The 22,529-nt window shown below is 41.2% G+C and overlaps 1 protein-coding gene across 1 annotated transcript; it reads right to left on the reverse strand.

Moving 5' to 3' along the window:
• Positions 1-21,299: 21,299 nt before the first annotated feature.
• LOC149287214 (OTU domain-containing protein 1-like) lies at positions 21,300-22,268 on the reverse strand. The gene has a single exon (XM_089493196.1). It carries the CDS (start codon positions 22,266-22,268, stop codon positions 21,300-21,302), a length of 969 nt encoding a protein of 322 aa, XP_089349322.1.
• Between the last annotated feature and the right edge of the window lie 261 nt (positions 22,269-22,529).

The raw sequence follows: 22,529 nt of genomic DNA on the forward strand, positions 1-22,529 counted from the left end.
AACTCCTTTTAACAGCACTGTAAATAGACAGCTCTTAATGGGTTCAGCTGTTGTGACCATGAGGGGAAGTAGTCACTAGTAGTTATTAGAAATCCTCTGTTAGAATAGATAACAGGACCCAGTGATTTTCTCTTCAAAAGATAATTCTACTGCATCAAGGTGAATAAAGCAAGGTTTGGTCTTAAGATGGGCAAATAGTTGCTTGTGGAACATTGATGTAGAATACTAAACATAATTTATTGATAAGCTGCACTACTGCATCATTATAATTGTTTTCCAAACTATTAGCAGTAACAGTACACAGGTAATGCCACAAAATCTGGTTAAGGATATATATAATTATATATATTGTGACAGGCCTCCCTTTTCCTTGGGATTTTTGTCAAGGATCTTGGTTGTTACCACAGTCTTCTAGGGTAAATGAAGCCCAGGACACATCCAGCTCAGTTTCAATGTTTATTTTACAGGAATAAACAGCAGCAGTTATAAGCAGCACAGGATAACAGTCTTGGCTTGAGCACTGGCTTAGTACAAAACAGGTCACAAGTTATCATCAATACAACTTTGCAGAGAGAAACCACTCCTCAGCTCTCCTAGCTGGCATAACAGCGGCTTCTCTCTCTGAATCAGGCTCAGTTCCTTTCACCCTCTGCCTGCTAATTAATCAACCACAGGTGAGCTGTTACTTAGTCCACACCTGTGGAGCTCCTGTCCAGAATGCAGACTCTGGACTGGATCAATACAGCAATTAGTGCTGTTGGAGCACTGGCCCACCCTGCTCTTCCAGATGCTCCGCCCCAGGGACCCTTACCATGTTTTGCAAACTGCCAGTAGTGCAGTTTGTAGACAAACAATATTTTTCCCTGGGACATATTTTAAAGCAGACTACTATTGACCAAGGCTGGTCTAATATACCTGCCATCTACCACTTTACCACACCTTTTGTCACAATATATATACATATATATATATACATATATATATATATACATATATATATATATATATATATATATATATATATATGGAGGGATTTATTGGAATCTTCTGCACGCTCCCCAGCATATTACCTTGAAGGAGATTTGTTTGGCCTACTTAAAATTTACTCAATTTCTTCCTGCTCTCTCAAGCAATCACTTCCATAGTGCCTGCTTTGTCCTGTGTAAGCTTAATTATTCATATTCTTCCTCTTCTTTCCCATTTTTCTCAACAATTGCAAGCTTGTGCATGAAAGATGATAAAGGAGCTGGCTGGAAAAGTGGAACCCTGAAGGTACAATCTTGACCACCTATGCAGTTTCAACATTGTTGGTTTCTCTTTAGTATGCATTCATGTTTGGTGTAGGACAGTATACCGCTCCTTTAAGGGACACGTATTAAACTAATTGAAAACTTGGACCAGCTCTGAAGGCAAGGTTCCCCTTGGTTGGTTGTCCAGGATGATAGCCTTCAAGTTTTACTTCTCCAAAATAGCAACTTGTTCGTAATAAATATAAATTATGTAGATTAACAGAAAATCAGCAGAGCTACAGAGGATTTATTAATCAAGCAGTTTGTTTACAAATGTTATATCAGCTTATTACTTCCCCCTGGCGTGTTTCTTCATATACAGCCAGAAATAATGTGACTGCTTCCAAGAAGTAAAATGGCAAGAGGTTGTACTGGAGAGAATCAGAGCATAAACACACAAGCCAACCACAACTGAACAAACTTACAAATAGTTATTGATAATAAACTTATTTTTTTTTAGGTTCTAATATATGTTTGAGCCCAACATAAAAAGGAAAACATTACAAATCTGTATTTAATAGTCATTTTATATATTGAATAAATACTTATATGTATTGCATTTAAGTAATTTAAGTAATTAAAAACATATAGCTCAATTACCTGACACTTGGAATGTAAAATATGTTTGGAACTAAAGCTTGTATTTAGTTTAATTAGGTGGGTGTAATAGAGAAATCATTGTGTTGAAGTTGCAAAGCAGAGTTGTACATTTATTTAACAATTTAATAAGCAGTCACAATAGAAACAGAACAGTACAATGTGGACCCAAGGAAATGAGAAACAACAAGAACGTCACTAATGAAGGTGGGTTAAAATGAAGATCACAGGGAAAAAAAGCAAACCTAAAGCAAATTCATCAACAGTGGATGTTGGGAGAAGAAGGAATAAATAGTGTTCCTTATCACATTAACAAATCAACAAACAGCTACAGTATCAACAAACAGTCCAAGGCTGGATTCTCAGAAGGCCCTAATAGATAGTTACAAAAAGAAAGCAGTTGCAAGTTTCGAGTCTAGCATGTTTTTGTGTTATTTACTTTGTATTGTGTAGATTTTTTTGTAGTTAATCTTCTATGCAAATACTTGCAGTACTCATGATACTTTGACCAGTCCAGTGGTCGCAGCAGCTGGCTGAGGTTCAGGAAGAGGTATCCAAAGTAAAAGGTCAGTAATCCAGGAGGGAAATGGAGGTCAGCTGGTACGAAGACGGTGACAAGTTCTGAAGGAGGCCAAACGGGCTAGCAGTGTTCAGGTGTGTTATATAAGACCTCCTCCGGTGAGGACGTGTAACTACAGTACATGGCTGTTACAGCTACCTGTGAGTATCTACAGACATGACCATGACTGGGTCTAGTCCACCCAGAGGCACCAGATCCTGGCAGTTCCTGTATGATGAGCAAGCCTGGCCTCAATGGGCATCCACATGACCTCTTTGCAGGCAAGTGGCATACAACATGTTAAATGATTACTATGTCTTCACTGTCCTCTTAAACATACAGTATACGCTCCATGCAATCACTTGGGATGCGTGCAAGACCAGACACATCTGGAGATCTGAGCTCTGAATGCTCTGGTGTTGTACTTTACGGTCACTCTAAATTGAGAGGTGCATCTATAATATGTGATTCATTCTCAAGGCTAACAGATGATGTCACAGGTGTACTTGTAAGCATATGGGCAGTATGACCTCCAGTAGCACATGGCAAGAAAAAAGACGCTGGATCAGCAAGCAGGATACAGATGAGTATCAGACACAAAAAAGTAATTACATTTTAAAATCAGAATTCTGAAGTGTTCTTTTACTGTCATTTCTGGAATATTATTTCCTGGTATGGTGTGTGTGATAACAGCAGACAATAAAACCTGCTTTATAACTAAATTAACTTTAAATGTGTTAAAAACGTTATAAAACATATATGAAAAGATGATGTAGGTGGATAATTAAATTCAGTGGCGTCTCCAGGTTTCATATTTAGGGGGGGCACATGGGGGGCCAGGGACCAAAGTAGGGGGGCCAATTATAAAACGGTACATATACACTATATATATATATATATATATATATATATATATATATATATATATATATATATATATATACACACACACACACGTTAGACGTGCATTTTTAACTACATAATATGCACTTATCTCTTTGAAGTAAAGACTGTGATTAAAATATGATTTCAAAATAACAGCTAAAGTGACAGTTATTTTTCATTATTTAATATTAGCCCCTGCTGACAATATATATAAATATTAGACCCTGCTGCAGATATATAGAAATATTACACCCTGCTTCCGATATATATTAATATTAACCCCTGCTGCGGATATATATTAATATTAGCCCCTGCTGTGGATACATACTTATATTATACCCTGCTGCCGATATACATAGAAATTATACCCTGCTGCCAACATATATTAATATAGCCCCTACTGCCGATATATATTATTAGTCCCTGCAGCCAATATATATAAATATTAGCCCCTGCAGCCAATATTTATTGATAATAGGCCCTGCAGCCATTATATATTAATATTAGCCCCTGCTGCCGATATATATAAACATTAGTCCCAGCTTCCGATATATATTAATATTAGCCCCTGCAGCCAATATATATTAATATTAGACCCTGCTGCCAATATATTTGCCACACTGACTGCAGATCAGGGGAAGACAGTGAGAGTCAGTGCAGTCTTCCCTCCTTCTGACTGCACCGTGACATTGAGAGGTCCTCTCCCCTGTAATCATCCCCAGAGTCCCTTTGTCCCCTCATTCACTAAACCATAGCGCTCTTTTACTTACACCCTGTAGTTCAGGTATAGATCAAATAAACAACACATGGAAACAGCACACGCAACTGAATGAGATTAAAAAAAAACTTGTATTTGCAGGTATACATAAATAATGTATGGAAACATAGCATTGCAGGTATTAACCAACAGAACACACAAACCCAGCATTGCAGGTATAGATCAACTGGAAATCACATGTACACTCAGCACTGAAGGTTTAGATCAAATAATCAACACATGGAAACAGCACTCCAGGTATTGATCAACTGAATAAGACATGCAAATCCTATATTTGCAGGTAAACATTAATAATGTATGGAAATATAGCCGATACAGATGAACAGAATGACACAAAACCCAGCTTTGCAGATATAAATCAATTGGAAATTACATATAAACTCTGCATTAAAGGTATAGATAAAACCCCCTAAATTACAGGCATAGATCACTGGTCACACACCCCAAAGCCAACCCTGGTGTCCACACTGCCCACATAGAACCTGACCAGCACCTAAGTTACACATTATGTCAACTTTGTCCCCAAACAGCTGAACGTACGCCGTTTTTGTCCCATAAAGACCTCTCCCTCCCAATCTATCCTATCTACCCCCTCTCCCTCCCAATCTATCCTATCTACCCCCTCTCCCTCCCAATCTATCTACCACATCTGCCTCTCTATCTATCTTATGTACCCCCCTCTCCCTCCCAATCTATCCTATGTACCCCCCTCTCCCTCCCAATCTATCCTATGTACCCCCCTCTCCCTCCCAATCTATCCTATGTACCCCCCTCTCCCTCCCAATCTATCCTATCTACCCCCTCTCCCTCCCAATCAATCCTAACTATCCCCTCTCCCTCCCAATGTATCCCATCCACCCCCATCTCCCTCCCAACCTACCCCCTCTCCCTCCCAATCTATCCCCTCTCCCTCCCAATCTATCCCATCTACCCCCCTCTCCCTCCCAATCTATCCCATCTACCCCCCTCTCCCTCCCAATCTATCCCATCTACCCCCCTCTCCCTCCCAATCTATCCTCATCTACCCCTTCTCACTTCCTATCTACCTCTTCTGACTCTCTAACCCCCTCCTAACTTTCTAACCCCCCCCTTTGAAGTTCACTTACCTTGGGCTTGTCCAGCGGTGAGATCGCGAGGTCTCTGTATCCCTGGTTCTGCCGGCTTCACTGCTGGGCGCCGGATATGACGACATATACCGGCGCTCGGCTTGAAATGCCGGCACTGCGAACCAGGAAGAGGCCTCGCGGTCGCGGAGAAGAGTGAGAGGCGCCGAACGGTTGCTGAGAACTTATTCCTCAGCAACGCTCGGCGCCTCTCACTCTCTCCTCCGGGTCTATTTAAAAAAAAAAAAAAGCCGGCGTTTCAATTGGGGGGGCACACCGGGGGGCACAGCATGATGTAGGGGGGGCCATGGCCCCCTCTGGCCCCCCCCTGCCGACGCCACTGATTAAATTGGATATTTCTAAGTAAGCTTTGTGCTCTGCTTTATTTCATTGTTATGAAGCTAAGAGAACTGCAGGTTAGCAGTCAGCTAGAAGCCCTCATCTAATAATCAGAGCCAAGAGCTAAATCCTCAACTTGATATCAGAAAGGTCACCTGTACTTCACCTAAGCACATCAGACATATCCCTGAGAATCCCAGGAGCAGGAAAATGTGCTTAACTTGTTGAAAGCATTATGTATTTGTAACTCAGCTTACGGAATGTGAACTATATTCCCTAAAATGCAGTTATTTTATCATTATTATGCCACTATATTGTAGTAAAATCTATATAAACTCTCTGCAATCTGACAAGTGTAATACCGTAAAATCTGCTACAGACTATTAATGTGCTTGTAGTGACTGTGTTGGAAAATGAATGCTTACGGTAGGTTAAACTACATTAAATGATATTTTAATTAGTATAAATTATATTGTTAGTAGCATATTACACAAAAGGAGAAGAGTGGTGTTTATATGGAGGGCAGTTTACATCTGGAAAAAATGGGCAGACTAGATGGGCCGAATGGTTCTTGTCTACCATCAAATTCTATGTGTCCATCATAGAGAAGATTGAGGAGCCGCGTTGTCAAATGCTTGCTTCCCAGTAAAACAGTGCCTGTTGATGTGAGTGCGGCCGTTGGCTGAAGCATTTGCCCGGTGTGCCAAATGGCCAGTCTGAACTTGTCTGAATCCTCATTAACCTTAAAGCAGGGACTGCATTCCGCATCTTGGAGAAAGTAGCAACCTATTTTTCCCTGACATTGGAATAAAAACCATAATAATATTGCGTGTTTGAGAACTGGTCAAACTGGTCTAAAGGAAGTTTAATGATTGCCCAACATGATTGTGAGCATGACAATAACAGCATAAAGGTAGATTTTTAACAAACAGTCGCTTTAGTTGTTGAACACAAGAGAAGGGATTTTACAAAGAGAACTGATCCCGCTGGTTTATGAAACGTTCTCATCTGTAACTGTGGATTCAGCTAGGTTAGATACAAGACAAGGAATTCTGTGCCTACTCGATTTATGCTGGCAGTGCATCCAAAACGAGCGAGAAAAGTGAAATCCTACAGCATACAGTATTTGTTTGTGGATTTTGCTGGCACACAGCATCTGCGGTTCATAAATATCCTGTGCCAAGACAAGCACAGCAGACAGTTTGTGATTGCTAATCTACAAGCAATCCTCTTGGGCAGCTCCATTGAATTTGACCAAAAGGCTGTGAAGTTTGGCTGAACAAAATGCCAGGGACATTATCTTTTTATCTAGATGACTCAGTCTGCAAGGATTGGAGATGAATAGACTGTGATTTTTGAAAAAGGCAACAGTAGTTGAAAATGTTACTGATGCAAGAAAACCAATAAATGGCACAATTGTTTAAGCTGAGGATTACAGGGAGATTTGTAAAAACCAACTGATCTAATTTCTCAAGAGAACATGATATGGTTGATAAACCTAGTGAACTACATAAATGCAATAACTGTTTTTTTTTTAAAGAATTAATTCCAGTATAGTAAATGCCTGCTCTACGGTTACTTGGTTTTCAGTGTCTCCATGTCCTCTGCCTACCTGGATTGATTTCTGAAATACCTGGGGCTCATCTGCTCATCAATGGCCTTTATATATTGGGGAGATCCCAGCTTCTCTTGTTGGGTCATTGTTTCTTGGCCCTGGGTTGTGTGTTTGTGGAGATTCCCCTGAACTGTTTTGGGTTCCTGACCCTGCGCCTTGGACCTTGTTTTTTGTGCTCCTGCTTCCCCCTCTGATACTTTGCTTGGACTTGATCCTGTTTTGCTCATTGGTACCTATGTTTGGATGTTTGATTTGGCCTTTTCCTTGATATTCCATACTTATTACCCTTCCATAACCTGCCTTGGTTGCTTCTGTGTATGAACTTGGCCAGCCTGCCCTAGTTTACACATCTCCCATGTGCTTGTTACTCTTTGGCTTAAGAATAAACTCCTCAATAGAGTGGTGTTCATTCAAAGAACATGCAAAAGCAAATGACTTAATATAAAATTGGTTTATCGGGAATAGGCATGCCTAGATGCACCTGAAACATTGTATCTTATCGGTATACTGGAAGAAGAATACAGCTGTGTAACTGTTCTTTTGTGTATTGACAAAGGAGAGTTGGAGTGAAAAGGATCCCCACAGATATGTTTCTTGGCAGGCACTCGCAGCTCCCAGCTAATCACTTGGCTGCACATTGATTATTTGCTTGTTCAAACCACGCAGACCTAGCAACTGCTTAATTGCACAATATTTCAGTGCCTGCTGCTCTCCCCTTATTAGTCCCGAAACTAAGTTTCAGGCAGAATAAGAACAGTTTGTCAACAGTGAACTAGCAAATGTGTACAGGGGAAACTTACAGAATGTCAACTGTAGCTTGTTTATTTGTAATGTGCAAGGAGTAAGGTGACATAACCTGAACACCATTAACATGCCCTGACCGGCCATCTGGCAAAGCGGATAAATGCCTGGTAGCTGTCGACTGGATACACGCGGCCACACGCTATGAGAGTTTAAGAGCGTAGCACGTGGCCACATGTTTCCAGCAGGCAGCCGCACGTATGTCATTTATTGGTCGCTGGCCTTAAAGGGCCAGAGCTGCTTTCCATACCGAGTTCAGCCCTGATCGTTAGCATGTCCTTTTATCACATATTGTATGTTTAAATTGGACCTACCATCCATAAGTATGTGATTGACAAGCTTAAATTCAGCTATAGGTGCCAATAGTCACAATTAGGTAAAAAGTCCTGACAGCAATAATTACTTCCCAGCTGCTGTCTGATGCTATTAGCGTCTGGCTTTGCATTGCCGTTGGCAGACAAAATAAAAAGTTGTGAAAAAACAAACCATCTAAGATTCTCTCATTAAAGGTGTCAGCCCATGGCACTGCCCTAGCTACCCCTCTGATCTTATTCTTTTTTTTTTTGTTACCGCTTCTTTTGTCTAGGGTTATTGCTAAGAGTTAATATATTTGACTTGTCCGTCACCACACTACTGATTCAGCACTCAGTAGATTAGAGACCTATACATTATTAGTCAATATTGTAGCTTTAATGTAGAGTTCAAGGAAGCGGTGAATCAATGCGGGGGTCAAGTGGGAGATCAGGAATTAACATGCAAAATGAAACATTTCGCTAATGCAAGCCATGCCAAAAAGTATCCATAGGTAAATGTCATGAAAAAAATATTTAGTTTTTTTGCTTAAGACCATCCCATCCAAAGTAGAAGTTTCTCATCCTCATCTAACCATTTGCCTGTGGTCAATCATCCAGTTTGGATTTTCTGAAGTTGATAAACTCTGGGTAACGCAATGTCTCGTCCAGTGTACGGTCCTAAGCTGAATTCCGTTTGAAATCCGCAAGACTCACCTTGGCTGACCTGAGAGTAACTCAATGATCAGCAGAGCAAGGTTAACCCTGTTTACACTAACTGGACAGGGAGCAAGTGGGTTAATCCCGGCTTGTATTTGAATACTGGGAACAAGTTAGAATTAGAAGCCTGATTAGACTGTCGGGTGAGGCTATACGTAGATTACCTGTGTGTGTCTAAAGAGACAGACACCAAATAGGTTAAACCAAGAGAACCAACTCACATTGTTTCATAGGCTGTGTTTCATAGTAAACATGATTGCATGTAACATTGGCACAATATTCCCCTTAAAATGGAAAAACATGGATTTATTAGATATTAGCATCCTCTCCTGTTTCTGTACTGATTATTTTGACTTTTAGGGAGTTCGAACGACCATAATTATTTATCGAGGTTGTACAAGATGTGTCCCAAACGCCATGGGTTTGCTCGGTTAACATAGAGTTTACAGCACTAGATCTTGCCAACAGTACATGGATGAAGAACGAATACAATTTATACAACAGTGGAGCCATTGGATATTACTTTAAAAAAATACTTTAAAAGTATTCTCAATAGCATTAGCATCAGAATACTAGTGATAAACATAATCATAACTGGCCAATATAATCTTTATTTAACCTTTTATACCTCTTGGGTAAATATATAGTACACGGCTGATGCATCCAAAGCTATATTTTACAACATTGGCAATAACACCATATGTAATTCTTTAATATAAAACAGATTACATACAACAATTTATGGACTCATAATGATATCCCTATGTATGGATTTTCATTTTATTGCACTAAACCACTGATTTAAAAGCAATTTCGAACCTTGCATGTCAGGAGAACAATATCTTCTTGATTATTGACAAGGGATCTGGAGAAGATTTCCAAGTGTCATTATACAGTATGGACAGAATAAAAGTACAGAAAATGGTACGAAATGCATTTATCGGTCGCTGGCCTTAATCTAATCTCTAAGATATAGCCGAATTGCAATGTAGTTATTTTTTCCAATGTATGCTTAAAGTTGGTGAAACTTCTTTAGACACATGTGATTCTTCCTTCATCATCTTGATTTTTAAGATCCTTTCCTTTTAGCCTATAATATGGACGTAGACAAACGCGTTACAGAGGAAGCAAAATCATTTTTATGTTTAAATACTCTTTTGTATGTTTGTTTACTTTCTATTTGCACCATAACCCCAAATGCACAGAGGGTTCTATGCCAATACCAGTGTGATTGTGAGGTGTAAATCCCACATATGCATCCTTTGTGTTTAGTGGTATCTCAAAGCACTGATCATATTGATATAGAATATTTACTGTGATTAAACAGTAGAGGTCACTACAGCAGTTTATTAAACAGTACTACGCACTCCTACATATAATACAGTTTTCCCTTCTTTCCATGATACTTAATACGTAATATACACATGTATAAAATATCATTCATATATAATTCTCTCCCTATTATTATAGTTTTAGCAGGTATATTATATACAAACGCAAACTAAACCTGAGATTTTTCTTCTGTAAATCTAGATCATGTTTTGTTAAGTAAAATTTCTGTGCTTTAAGTTCATATTAACAGGAATAAAATTGCATAGATATCATGGTAAGCCTTTAACATTAAAAATGCTGGGCTCAGCTTTGTAGGAACCGGCTCAAAGCGCAGCTTTGGCCATAAGGCTCACTTCCAGGTTTAATTAATTCCTATGCAATCAAAAAGAAAGTAAACATTATGGAAAAATAAAAATACAGTGTATTTGGGGGGTAGGGAAATAGAATCCAGGTGCAGAGGTATTCTCGGTTTTATGCACACCTGGGAACTCTCAGGGTCTTATCCTAGTTCTGCCCCAATTTCAGGGTCTGAGGGTGAAGGGGCACACGGTCTGGAACGGACTCTTTCCTATTCTACACTGCTGTGATCATATATTAGACCCCAATGCCTTTGCTACTGTTGGTGACTCAAGTGGATGTTTAAATAATCACCAATTAAAGTTTTCATGAGGGCCGGTATTATAGCCGTTTGGTTAACACATTTGGTGAGTCACTACATAGAATCTTCATGACTTATGAATAAGTTATTAATTTAAGAGTCTTCGGCTCAGCGCATTAAGAAAGGTTCCAGGTATGGTGGGATGTGTATTTGAGGGCACGTTGGTGAGGCGGAGAGTGGTATGTGCATTTTGATTGGAGGTCAGTGTGGCTCAAGGTCAGTATTGTTACAAAGTAAATATTGCATACAAAGACATAAATTGTATTTTTAAATGTATAAAATGATTTTTTTTTTTAAATTGGTGTGATATTTTCAAAGTGTGACATCCTTGCCACCTTCTGGACTCAACAGGTTAGAAGACTGTCTGTAGGCCTTCTAATAGTAATAAGAGTGCTCCTATTGAGTGTATAAATAGCAACTTCCCTACTTTAAAGAGACTTCTTTGTAAGTCCCTCTATCCTTATGTTGCTCATTTCCATCACTAAGACTGTTTTTTTAAGTACTCTTTGTGATAACAGTTGTTTTTTTCAAGTTTGTGATCACTTGCTTTATCCATCTTGAGTTTTACCATTGTTTCAAAAATAATGAAATTGTGACTAAATGTATCGGTGTATTAATTAGTCCTCCAGAAATTACAATGGAATACAACTAGAACTGTAGCTTGTTTGCTAAGACTTTAGCTGCTCAGTATGATGCTTCTTTCATTATTGGAAACCAGATTTAATCAGATAATGTCTTAAAGAAGCTTAAGGTTGCTTGTAAACATCTGTTTATGCTTCAAACAGCACCTGTTGAGAATAATCACAAACATGGACTAGTATTCTTCAATAATGCTATCCAAGTTTAAATTATTGGAAAACTCAGATGGAATGAAACAGATAAGATTTACCCAGGGCTCCCCTAAACCTTTAATGTGACTTTTCTCGGCTCCAGAGTTTATGAATGGCAAAATTGACTTTTTCAATAATTTGATTTCTAACTAGAAATATTCTGTTCTTATTGTCATGATCTAATCTTTTCTTCTGTTGAGTACAGAAGAGAAGAAAAAACTGGCCATTGGAAGATACTGAAATGCAAGAATACCATAAGAAATTGGAACTGGAAAAAGACCATCATATGTAAGCCCATTCCAAAACCATGGGCATTCATGTGGAGTTGCCCCCAAACATACACTTTGCAGCAACTACATACTCCACTTTTCTGAGAAGGCTTTCCACAAGATTTTGGACTGTGCCTGTGGGAAGTTGTGCCCATTCCACAAAAAGAGGTTTGTGAGTTCAGGCACTGATGTTGGACAAGAAGACATGGCGTGACATCCATTTTATGAAGCTCCTGACACGCGGTTCTTGTGTTGATGTTGCTTCCAGAGGCAGGTTGGAACTCTATGCATAACATTTATTAGCTGAATATAGGGTGACTCGAACTGGCCAGATTTACCCTGGTGTGGTTATAGGGGCAGAACGAATCTCCATTAATTTGGTTTCCCTCTGGAAATACTACTGATCACCATTCATTATCACATTCAAGTTCTTTCTTACCAACTCAGTATTTACTTAACGCAACCCTCAGTCCAAAAACCTCAGTGAAACCTAACTCCTGAACCAAATGCAATCAATCCAGCAATGTGACAAATAAAAATATGAATGGATGGAGTTCATTGTTAACTTCTAAAATGGGTATCATTAATTTTTTCGCACGGCCCTTGGCTAAAACATTATATGGTGAAACATCTTAAAGGGAAATGCATACTGTAAATCAAAGGTTTTACAAAGGTTCAGGAACTGGTAATGCATCAGAGCGGTTCTTGCCCGCACTGATTCACTTCTGGAAGCAGGCATAGTGACCAGGCCGTCCAAGAGTAACCACTCATCTTACAGCTGCCCATCTTTTCCCATGTTGGAGCTAACCCTGATCCCTGATATAGTACCAAAGCATACACAAAATATATTTAAAAAAATGTCATTTGTTGAAATCAAGTCCCAGTTGATTTGCTACAAATGACTTTGTTCTTTCGTACATCTAATAATCTTTTAAACTAATGTGTGTTTGTGTATGCAAATCAAGGCACATTTCAGATGAGGTAATTCAGATATCTACACAATCAACACCCATTCCATTAATTATAACATTAAGGAGATTCTCGCAGCTTAAATATGTCTGAGCGGAAACGTCTGCTGGTCATGTTTGCTAGTTACACCCACAGAATGTATGCCCAAAATATACTGAAGGAGTCCCGTATAATTCTATCCGCAGAATAGAAGACCAGAATAGTACATATAGAGGCTCCTAGTGGCGTCTCTATATGTTAAAAACACTGCAGGTTCACAAAGCTGTAATTGGCCTAAATAACTAGCCAGCAGTCTAAGTGTATTCTGCTGTACATAAAGGATGTTAATACGTGAGTGATGTTGTTCGTAGGCAGACGCATATGGATAGCCTCGTGTAGGTAGTAGGGTCTTCAACTTAAGATGTTCAGCTGCTGCCAGAGGTACTGACGTATAAGGTACAAAAGGAGTGATGGAGAAGAAAGGTTGGAATACAGACTTTAGCCAATAAGCAGGGACAGGAGATCAGTCCAAGGTCACACACAGGATCAGGAAATGCATAGTAGTCAGAAACCAAGCAAAAGTTTGGTAAATGAAGAGAATACTCCAGAAGGAAACACACCCAGAGCTCATTGAATGGGCCTAAGCATTCTAGGCTATTTATTTTTTCCATATTATGTAATGACACATTATCCAATTGTGTCCTTCTGATTGAAGTCTATAGGACCAGACTATTGTCAAGTATATTGGTAGCTTGACCCTTGTCAAGTTATACTTCACTGAAGGTTGGCTTCCATCAAACTATACACAAGCAAGACAGCTGTCAAGATACCTTGACCTCGTTACAGCCAGAAGGCTTGGGAATCTGTGTCCACTTAAGACCAATGGTTATGCGGGAGCATGGTAAACATCATCTGTAAGTATCTAACATCTTGGATGAAAGCATTTGAAATTTCTGCAAAAATCAACCTTTTGGGAAAACATTTTTAATGAGCATATCTCATTAACAACAAAGTTCAAATTGGGTTGCTCTTTTGCATAATTACTGGCTTTCCCAAATTGGTCAACACCATTTTACATATTTTAAATGGTCATTGAGTAGTTTGTAGCTATAAACACACCAAACCATTGATTGTGTTTTTCCCTTATTAAGATGCAGACAGAGAGAACATTCTTTCCCCCAAAGAAAACTATTGGGTGATGCAAGGACAAAGACATTAAATAGAATGACAAAGAATGTGACAAACACAAAAACAAGTCAGAAATCCAAACAGAGACATGATGGAGAAATATACAAAGAGAGGCAAGGCTAAATGAAAAGGCAGTTCACAACAGAGCACTTGAATTCCGATGATTAGTGGAAGCATTAGTCCAGTTCCTGCCAATTTCGGTAAGAATGACATTAGAAGGATCGAGGTTTAAATGAAAATGAGCAGAAAAGCCGTAATTTATTGTGCTTTTGTCACAATAAATGACTTCCAATAATGCAGGACTTTTGCATTAGAGGACTACTTCTGTTGATGTCTAATACAGCTCACAGCCAGACCTTTTAGCTCTCAGTCTGCAAAACGGAATTTTTTATTTTACACGATGGAAAATGAAACAAATAACACCAACTGCAGAGGAAAAGCAACGGGAGCTCCAGGCCTGCACACGGCCTTTCCTTGACATACAGGCTTTGACTGAATCTCTGATGTCGGGAGGTGGCAGGATTAAGTACGGTAACATCTCTTATTGAAAAGTCCCATAGGTTAAGAACCAAGGGAAATAAAGCAAATCATCATACTTTGATTCTTGCTAGGCGGGGGTCCTGGTTACATTGCAGCTTTGTATTATTTTTGATTCATACCTTCATATGTATATATTATTTCTCAAGACTAGGATACCCGGGACCCTGATATAAAAGAATGGATCAAATTAACCAACTGGGTCTCTTCAAAACCACAAGCTGTACCCTTAAAACTTCAGCCTCATTCAGCTAAACTGCTATGATCAGTGCTGATCATTAACCTTGGGACATATAGACTATTAAAAAGACAGAATGCATTGCCATAGTAGGTACTAAACATGAAGGAAGCTTATTGCATGATGAAGCTATGTTCCATTAATAATTACGTTGATCTCATTCTTGTTGATTACATCAGGAGTGATGATATAATCATAGTGGAATGGAATGTCAGTGTTGTTATATTATCTCATTTTGGCTTATGAAAGGGTGGAGGATTTTCAGAGACTGTTGTTTTGTGCATGAAGAACCATAAGGTCATTTAGAGGGGAAGGTGTATTGGACAGACTTTAAAAAGTAAGTGTTAATACGATAATGTATAGAGTAATGTTTCCAAGTAACTTTTATTGGCTTATCAATAAAATGCCTACGATGCAGCTGCATACAGAAATCCTGCAGGAGTCCTGCACGCGACCTGTACCTGTACCAAATGATGACAGTGACATAGTACGGGTGCAGCAATAGGAGCGCACATAACATTATTTACACTAAATCTATTAACATTTTTAAATGAACTGACCCCGAGACTCTTGAAATATTAACCCTTTAAAAGCCCATCATTATTCAGTGTAGCGACTCGCAAAGTGTGTTAACCAAATGGTTCTAATTGCAGTCTTCTTGGAAACTTATATGCACATAATCGAGTCACCTACATTCAAACAGGAGTATCAGCCTTAAGATTTTGGTAGCACCACTTGGGAGTCTTAGATGAGATCACAGCAGCGTTGAATAGGAAGCAGTCTGCTCTAGACCGCGTAAGCCTAAGACTATCTATCCATTGCCCCTGACACTGGAGCAAACCCTGAGACTTCCCAAGTAGGCTGGTGATGCTGGTGACAGCAGACGGGTATAATGGACCAAAGGCATTTCCTAGGTATTTCATCATCAAAATGCACAAGCATGAAGGTTGTAAAGTTTGTTTCTCACTCAGATGGTTTCAGGCATTTTTGTTGGGATAATATGGAGACGACAGTATTGTAAGCACTTTATCGCTGTGTTTTACTAACAGCAAGAGCTGACTGCAGATTGTTGACTGGAGCCTATTTCTTTCTATATGATTTCTGTGTATGGGCAAAATGTGTGCACCTGCTACGTGCAAATTATAATTGTTATAAATTACTTATTGTAATAAAGGAGAGCTTCTTTTGCATGTATTTTATCTACAGACTATGCTGTTGTATTTCACAAACTTGGATGCATGTTAAGGAGCACATGTGAATCTTATGTGTCTATGTTTAATGGAAAAACACTGCCAGGTTCTCGGCTTGGCAGGACGATGCCAAAAATCAGCCCATTATGATACTAACATTTTGCACATACTACAGCTTTGTTTTTAAAATTTGTCTCCAAGGCTCAGGCTGTGGCTTCACATTTGACTTTATGAAGAGAAGCTGTCAGAAAAGACTATGACTATGCAGCCAGCAATCAAAATGAAGAACAAGATATCTTAACAACAACAAAGACTCAGCCTTTATATATGGATTCATGATAAGTTAAACCCAGTGATATATCCTGGCCTAAGTCTTGGGCAGCAGGTCCAGGGAAGCATCGGTGTCCCCCTGCTGCAAAAACCAGGGGGGGGGGGTAGATCGCCCTGTTGGGTGATCAGGCCGTGCAATGTACTGCTACTTAATACATTGTTAACATGGAGATCTCTGAAGCGCCTCTTCTCCGGGTAAACACCTGAATCCTCCGGGTAGCGGGAGTGGGGTTCTGGCACTCCTCACTCCACACCCCTGACATCAGTGGGACCCGGCCACATCCTGCAAGGTTAGGCTCCGGGTAGGCTGAGCCCACAAGTTCCCAGATATGGCTGTAACCATTTACACTACAGAACTAACCCAACTTAGGACAGCCTCTATAGACAACACCAAAAGACGCTGCACGTTTTTAAGACACGGAGTGCCTACATTTCATGCTATATCCCAGAGCCCTGTAGTGAAGATGTGGCCACTCAGTGAGCTGCTGGGGGTGCTGTCCCGGGTCAGGGCTGACCTCACAGACGCTCTACTGGGTGAATGGTCAAAGAATTCCCACAGAAACTCTCCAAAATCTTGTGGAAAGCCTTCCCAGAAGAGTGGAAGCTGTGACGGCTACAAAGGGTAGACCAACTTCATATTAATGTCTATGTATTTAGAATACAATATTGTCAAAGCCCCTGTCGGTGTAGTGGGCAGGTGTCCGAATACTTTTGTCCATATAGTGTATCTCCCTGCATGTTATATACCCACTTCCAGTCAGCTCCAATGCTGTCTCAGGCTATCCTGTTTACATCCCTGACCATGCGTGGAAATACTGCATTGGTTCCAATCGGAGCATTTTCCTGCCACCGGATCATGGATGAGGACTGCTGTTACATGTAGCCTCTTCTGCGTCGTGATTTTCCTTTTTGGAAGAGTGTATATGATGTGTTTAAATATTCATGTGGTCCTTTCTTAAAATGCATGAGGAGATTCTCCAGAATCCCCCAAAAGGTATTTGCATATTTCCCAGCCCCTGTCTGAATGCAGGAGATTTTATAGAAATGTAAATTCTGGGTCAGGTAAGTGTTTTGTTTATGTTTTGTCCACATGCGTTTACATTTATTTCTCCTGAATTCACTTCTCAAAGGTATACGCATTAAACTAGACTCAGGTCAACAGTATTTAAGATCTTTCATCTGTGGCTTTACCTAAAAAAATAACTTCAATAAACATAGTTTGGTTCCGATATTATATCATCACAAATATTTAATATAAAATTAAGTGCTTTGGTTGATTGCATAAAAAAGTGCTTATAAAAATATAATACATATTCTGTCACTATTTGTGATTACGGACTCTATTAATGCATCCCCTGCCCATAATTTAAAAAAAGCTGTTAAAAATCCCATTAACTCCTTTAAGATAACCAATGGTTGGTGGTTTTTAACTGCCCGCTAATAGCTTCTCATCAAATATATGGCCTGGCAACTACAACCCATACATATTCTGAAATTCGTCCGCCCTGATCAAACACAATTTCCTGAATGAGTTTTACATACAGGTAGACCCCCTACTACAGGGGCATCCAACCTGCGGCCCTCCAGCTGCTGCAGGACTACATCTCCCATAATGCTCTTTCAGCTAAGGGGCAGGCTGAGGAGAATGGGAGATGTAGTCCTGCAGCAGCTGGAGGGCCGCAGGTCGGACACCCCTGCCCTACTAGGTCCTTTATGTGTCCTATCCCTCCTTAACCCCTTCAATCCCGGGACGCCAAAAAAATGCCCACTAAGAAACCCCTATGGACGTACCAGTACGCCTAGCCCTTCGTGCAGCGTCAGGGACACATCCCTGCCTCTGCACGGGAGACCAGGCTGAAGCCAGCGTCGCCCCAAATGAAACATCGGTCTACTAAAGCAAAATGTGAAAATTTCACGTTTGGAATCTATAACGCGCATGGTCCCGTTTGTGCCCTGTAATGTCCAGAAAACCACAAAAAAAACTAGGCATGTGGGGTATTTCCGTAATCAGGAGAGGCGGCTGAACAATTTAGGATAGATTTATCTGCCGTAACACATACCCTGTACAAAAAATACTAAGAATACTACAAAATACTAAGACACGTTGGTGAAAAAAGTGCAGGAACTAATTTCTGTGGCCACCTTTGACAGTGATTGGTGGCCAAATACCTGCATGTAGAATGCCCAAATACCCCTGATAGGATAGCCTGGATTGTCTGCTTTACAGAAATATATACATTTGTGGGTGTTTTTGTTTTATTTGTTTAAAATTAGAGTTGCAGTCCCATCATACCTAAAATTTTAACGGCTTTGTATAAGGTAATGTACACCTTATAGTATGTTGCCTATATATGCTGGGAAAATCTATATAAATTAGGTATTTCTGAAATCAGGACACCTGAATTGATAAATCTGGAAGGAATTTTCTGTCTCTACCTAATTTTGTGAGGATTCAGAGGGAAAATTTAAAAAAAACTTACTTTTTTTTCAAATTTTTGCTAGTTTTTACTAAATTTCTAATTCTAAATTTTCATCCAACTATGGTATCAAAAGAAAGCTCTATCTCTCCTTGAAAAAAACAAAATATAGTTTACATGGGTACACTATTCACAGAAAAAGAGAATCATCGCTGAACCGACATAGCGCAAAAATTGCAAAATTGCTCCGGACTTTGAGGTACCAAAAACCCCTGGGATTGAAGGGGTTAATACAGTATGTAACCCTCTAAACTAACCAATCATGAGTGCCATTATGCCATTTCTGTTTTGTCCATCATATCAGGCTGTTGGATTGCAATGACAACTGAATTTTGCAGTCAGAACTACTGTATTGGCTCGAATATAGGCCGCACTTTCCCCCCCCCACTTTAAGTCTTTAAAGTGGGGGTGCGGCCTATATTCGGGGTCTAGAGCCCGACGGCCGGGACATGCAGTCCCGGGCGCCGGGCAGGCAGCGGGGTTAGGATACAGATCCCCCGCAGCGGTGCAGGGGACCTGTATCCTACTCTCCGATACGCTCAGACAGCCTCCCCTGCCAGCACTTCCCACGGGGGGGGGGGCCGGCGCGGGAGGTTGTCCAAGCGCATCGCGCAGACGTTCACCGGCAGCGGCGATGAGCGTTAACGACCTCCGCTGCCGGCACGTCTGCACGATGTGCTTTAACACTCTCCCTTGCCGGGAATTCCCACGGGGGGAGTCCCGGCAAGGGAGATTTTTAAAGCACATCTTGCAGACGTGCCGGCAGCGGAGGTTGCCGGTGAACGTCTGCGTGAACAATCTTCCTTGCCGGTACTTCCCACGGCGGAAGTGCCGGCACCGGAATTTGAAGTGTTATGTGTAGATGTCCCCCGCCGGCCCCGTGGAGTCTGCACCGGTAAGTCTGGTGGTGGTGGTGGGGGGGAGACATCTTGGGGATAGAGTGGCAGCATATCTCGGGGGGGGGGGTACATCTTCAGGACAGAGTGGCAGTATATCTCAGGGGGGGGGGGCAGAAACCTTTTTCATTTAAAAAAAAAAAAAAAAAAAAAAAAAATAAAAAAAAAGCACCTAACTTTTAGGGTGCAGCCTATATCTGAGCCAATACGGTATATATCAGGAAGACGAGAGGATGAAAAACCCTCAAAACAAATAATTATGGCTATTTTTTCCCCCCACCATCTGTCCAAACACCATTTAAAAGTGGTCCACTTGAAACCGCAAGCCTGTTCTGCTATTTTATGAAGCTTGTACTGTAACCATTAAATAACACACACACGGCTATCTGCTGATACAGTTGAAACCGTTGTCTTACCTACCCATAGGTACCTACCCTACCTATAGTTCTGTTTACATCTGATAACGCGTAAGAAAAGCTATAGTTCTGTTTACATTTGATAATGTTTAGATGTGAAGGTGTAGTATGTTTCTTCTTACATGTATTTCCAATACATGTAGCATAACGAAAGCACAAATGATCAAAAGCCTAAACATTAAAAATATTATATAATATTAAAATGATTCTGAAAGCAGAACACGGATGTGACAGTGTTTATGTTCCCATACGGCGGGACTCCGGCCAGTCGTGAGAGCAGCAGAATGGGTGTTGCTGTGTAAGGCAAACAAAGACAGTTTCAAGCACCTGGCTAAGCCTTTGTAGACGACAAAGGGACAAAATAACATACAATAATCATCCGAGTGAAAAAAGTTAAGAAACTTTATTCATTCCACCCTAACTTGGAATGTAACTAAATATGTACATAATACAAATTCCAAAATTGAAAAATAGATTGTATTAATAAATACTGAGTAGCAACAGAAAAAAAAATAACATCCAGTATTTACTGGATCAAATCCTCAGCTTATTACACCGTGTTTTACCATTTTACTAATCAGCGTTTACTCAGTAATATTATTTGCCATCGTTAAGGAATATTTCACAAAACAATGACAGATCCGCTTAAACGATCACACAATGTCCAAGATATCCTGGCATTTGTTGCAAGAAAAGCACACATATTCCATTATCTAGAAGTAATGGGTGTCTAGAGGGTACCAGGAGCCTCGTACAGTAATGGTTAGAGCAGAATTCTACGTTACAAAGAACGTATTAACCAGGCAGGAAGATATCCACAGAGATTAACATAAAATAGCGCAAAGTTATAACCCAACAATGGGAATTTTAGGAGCCATGACTATGGCACTTGGGAATGGACCAGCTCTGGTTAAGGCAGAGTGTGCAGTCAAATGGTGATGGTTTAAAGTGCTTGTACTGGAGTGTACTGGCCAAGCAAACAGGATCAGTCTCCTCTCCAGAGGGTCTATTGTTTCAGGAGTTCTGCTCGATGTACATTTTGGAAAGGGACAGGGCCATAGACTTGGCCAGATCTTGGTCTCGGTTCCTCTGGGCCTGGTTCTGCTTGCACCAGCTCTCGTACTCCGGGTTAGGAAGGGCTTGTTCAAACACAGCGTCGTAGTGTCCGTTGCTGAGCCAGCTAAGCCAAATGCTGGGCCTGGTGGCGTCCTCGGGGCCCAGGTGATGAACCATGGTGGACACGGTGGGGCACTCGGGTCTGCCGCCGGTCGTGAGGTGGATATTCACGTCCAGCATCTGACTCATGGCCAGCAGCTCTGGATACCCTGCCCAGGCTCCGTCCTGAGACGCGTTAATCAGGAACTCGCCCGCATCCCCCTCGATGATGAGGTTGAAGGTGTCCAGGTTGTCGGCCACATGATGCACGGTGCGCTCCCTCAGCTCGGCGTGCCGGCTCTGGTCCCCGTACATCGCTTTGCTCACCGCCCGGTACAGGCAGTTGCCGTCCGGGATAATATGAAAACGGTAGCGCTGCTTTTCCCGAAGGTACTTGTCTTGCTTCTCCACCTCAGCCCAATGCAGGGCCAGCCGCTCTTTACTGTTACTTCCATGGGACAGAGTGGGGCTGGGCTGCTCCTCCGGCGTTTGCTCCGGACTGCTTGTTGCCAGCTGGAGAGCCCCGCTAGGTCGCCAGTTATCGCTCTCATACTCCAGGGCCTGGTGAGGCTGCTGCTCGGGTTTAATGGCGGTGTCCTGCTGGACCATTTCGCTCAGCCATGCCCGCAGCTCTTGCGAAGACGGAGGTTGCTGCTGCTCCTGGGGCTTCTGCAGGTGGGGTGCGGACAGCTGCATTGTGGCTCCTGAAGACCCCCTAGGGCCTGGCTGCAGGAGCCGTATTGGCACTATCCTCTCCGAGCTGCACATGGATTGGAAGTGGGTGTGTGCACTCGAAGGCACCCGGGGGAGGCACGAAAAGGCAGGCATGTCGCTGGAGGAGGGGGGTGTTTCTCCTGATGCGTGAGTGCGAGGAGTGGAGCTCTGTCCCGCAGCCTGCTGTTTATATATGTGCGCAGACCCGGGCCTTACTCACCGACTGAGGGCAGAGGTAAAAATAGTTATGTAATCATCTGCAACAAATATCAGTGACAGACATCCCCCCCCCGCGCGCCGGACCCGGGTGCTGCTGCCAAGGGATCGAGGACAATAAAAACAATCCAAACAAACAATAATTTTATTTACCAGTGC

The sequence above is a fragment of the Sceloporus occidentalis genome, unplaced genomic scaffold (genome assembly GCF_023333645.1).
Source record: "Sceloporus occidentalis isolate IW3139 unplaced genomic scaffold, rSceOcc1.0.p SCAF_63, whole genome shotgun sequence".
Lineage (NCBI taxonomy): Eukaryota > Metazoa > Chordata > Lepidosauria > Squamata > Phrynosomatidae > Sceloporus > Sceloporus occidentalis.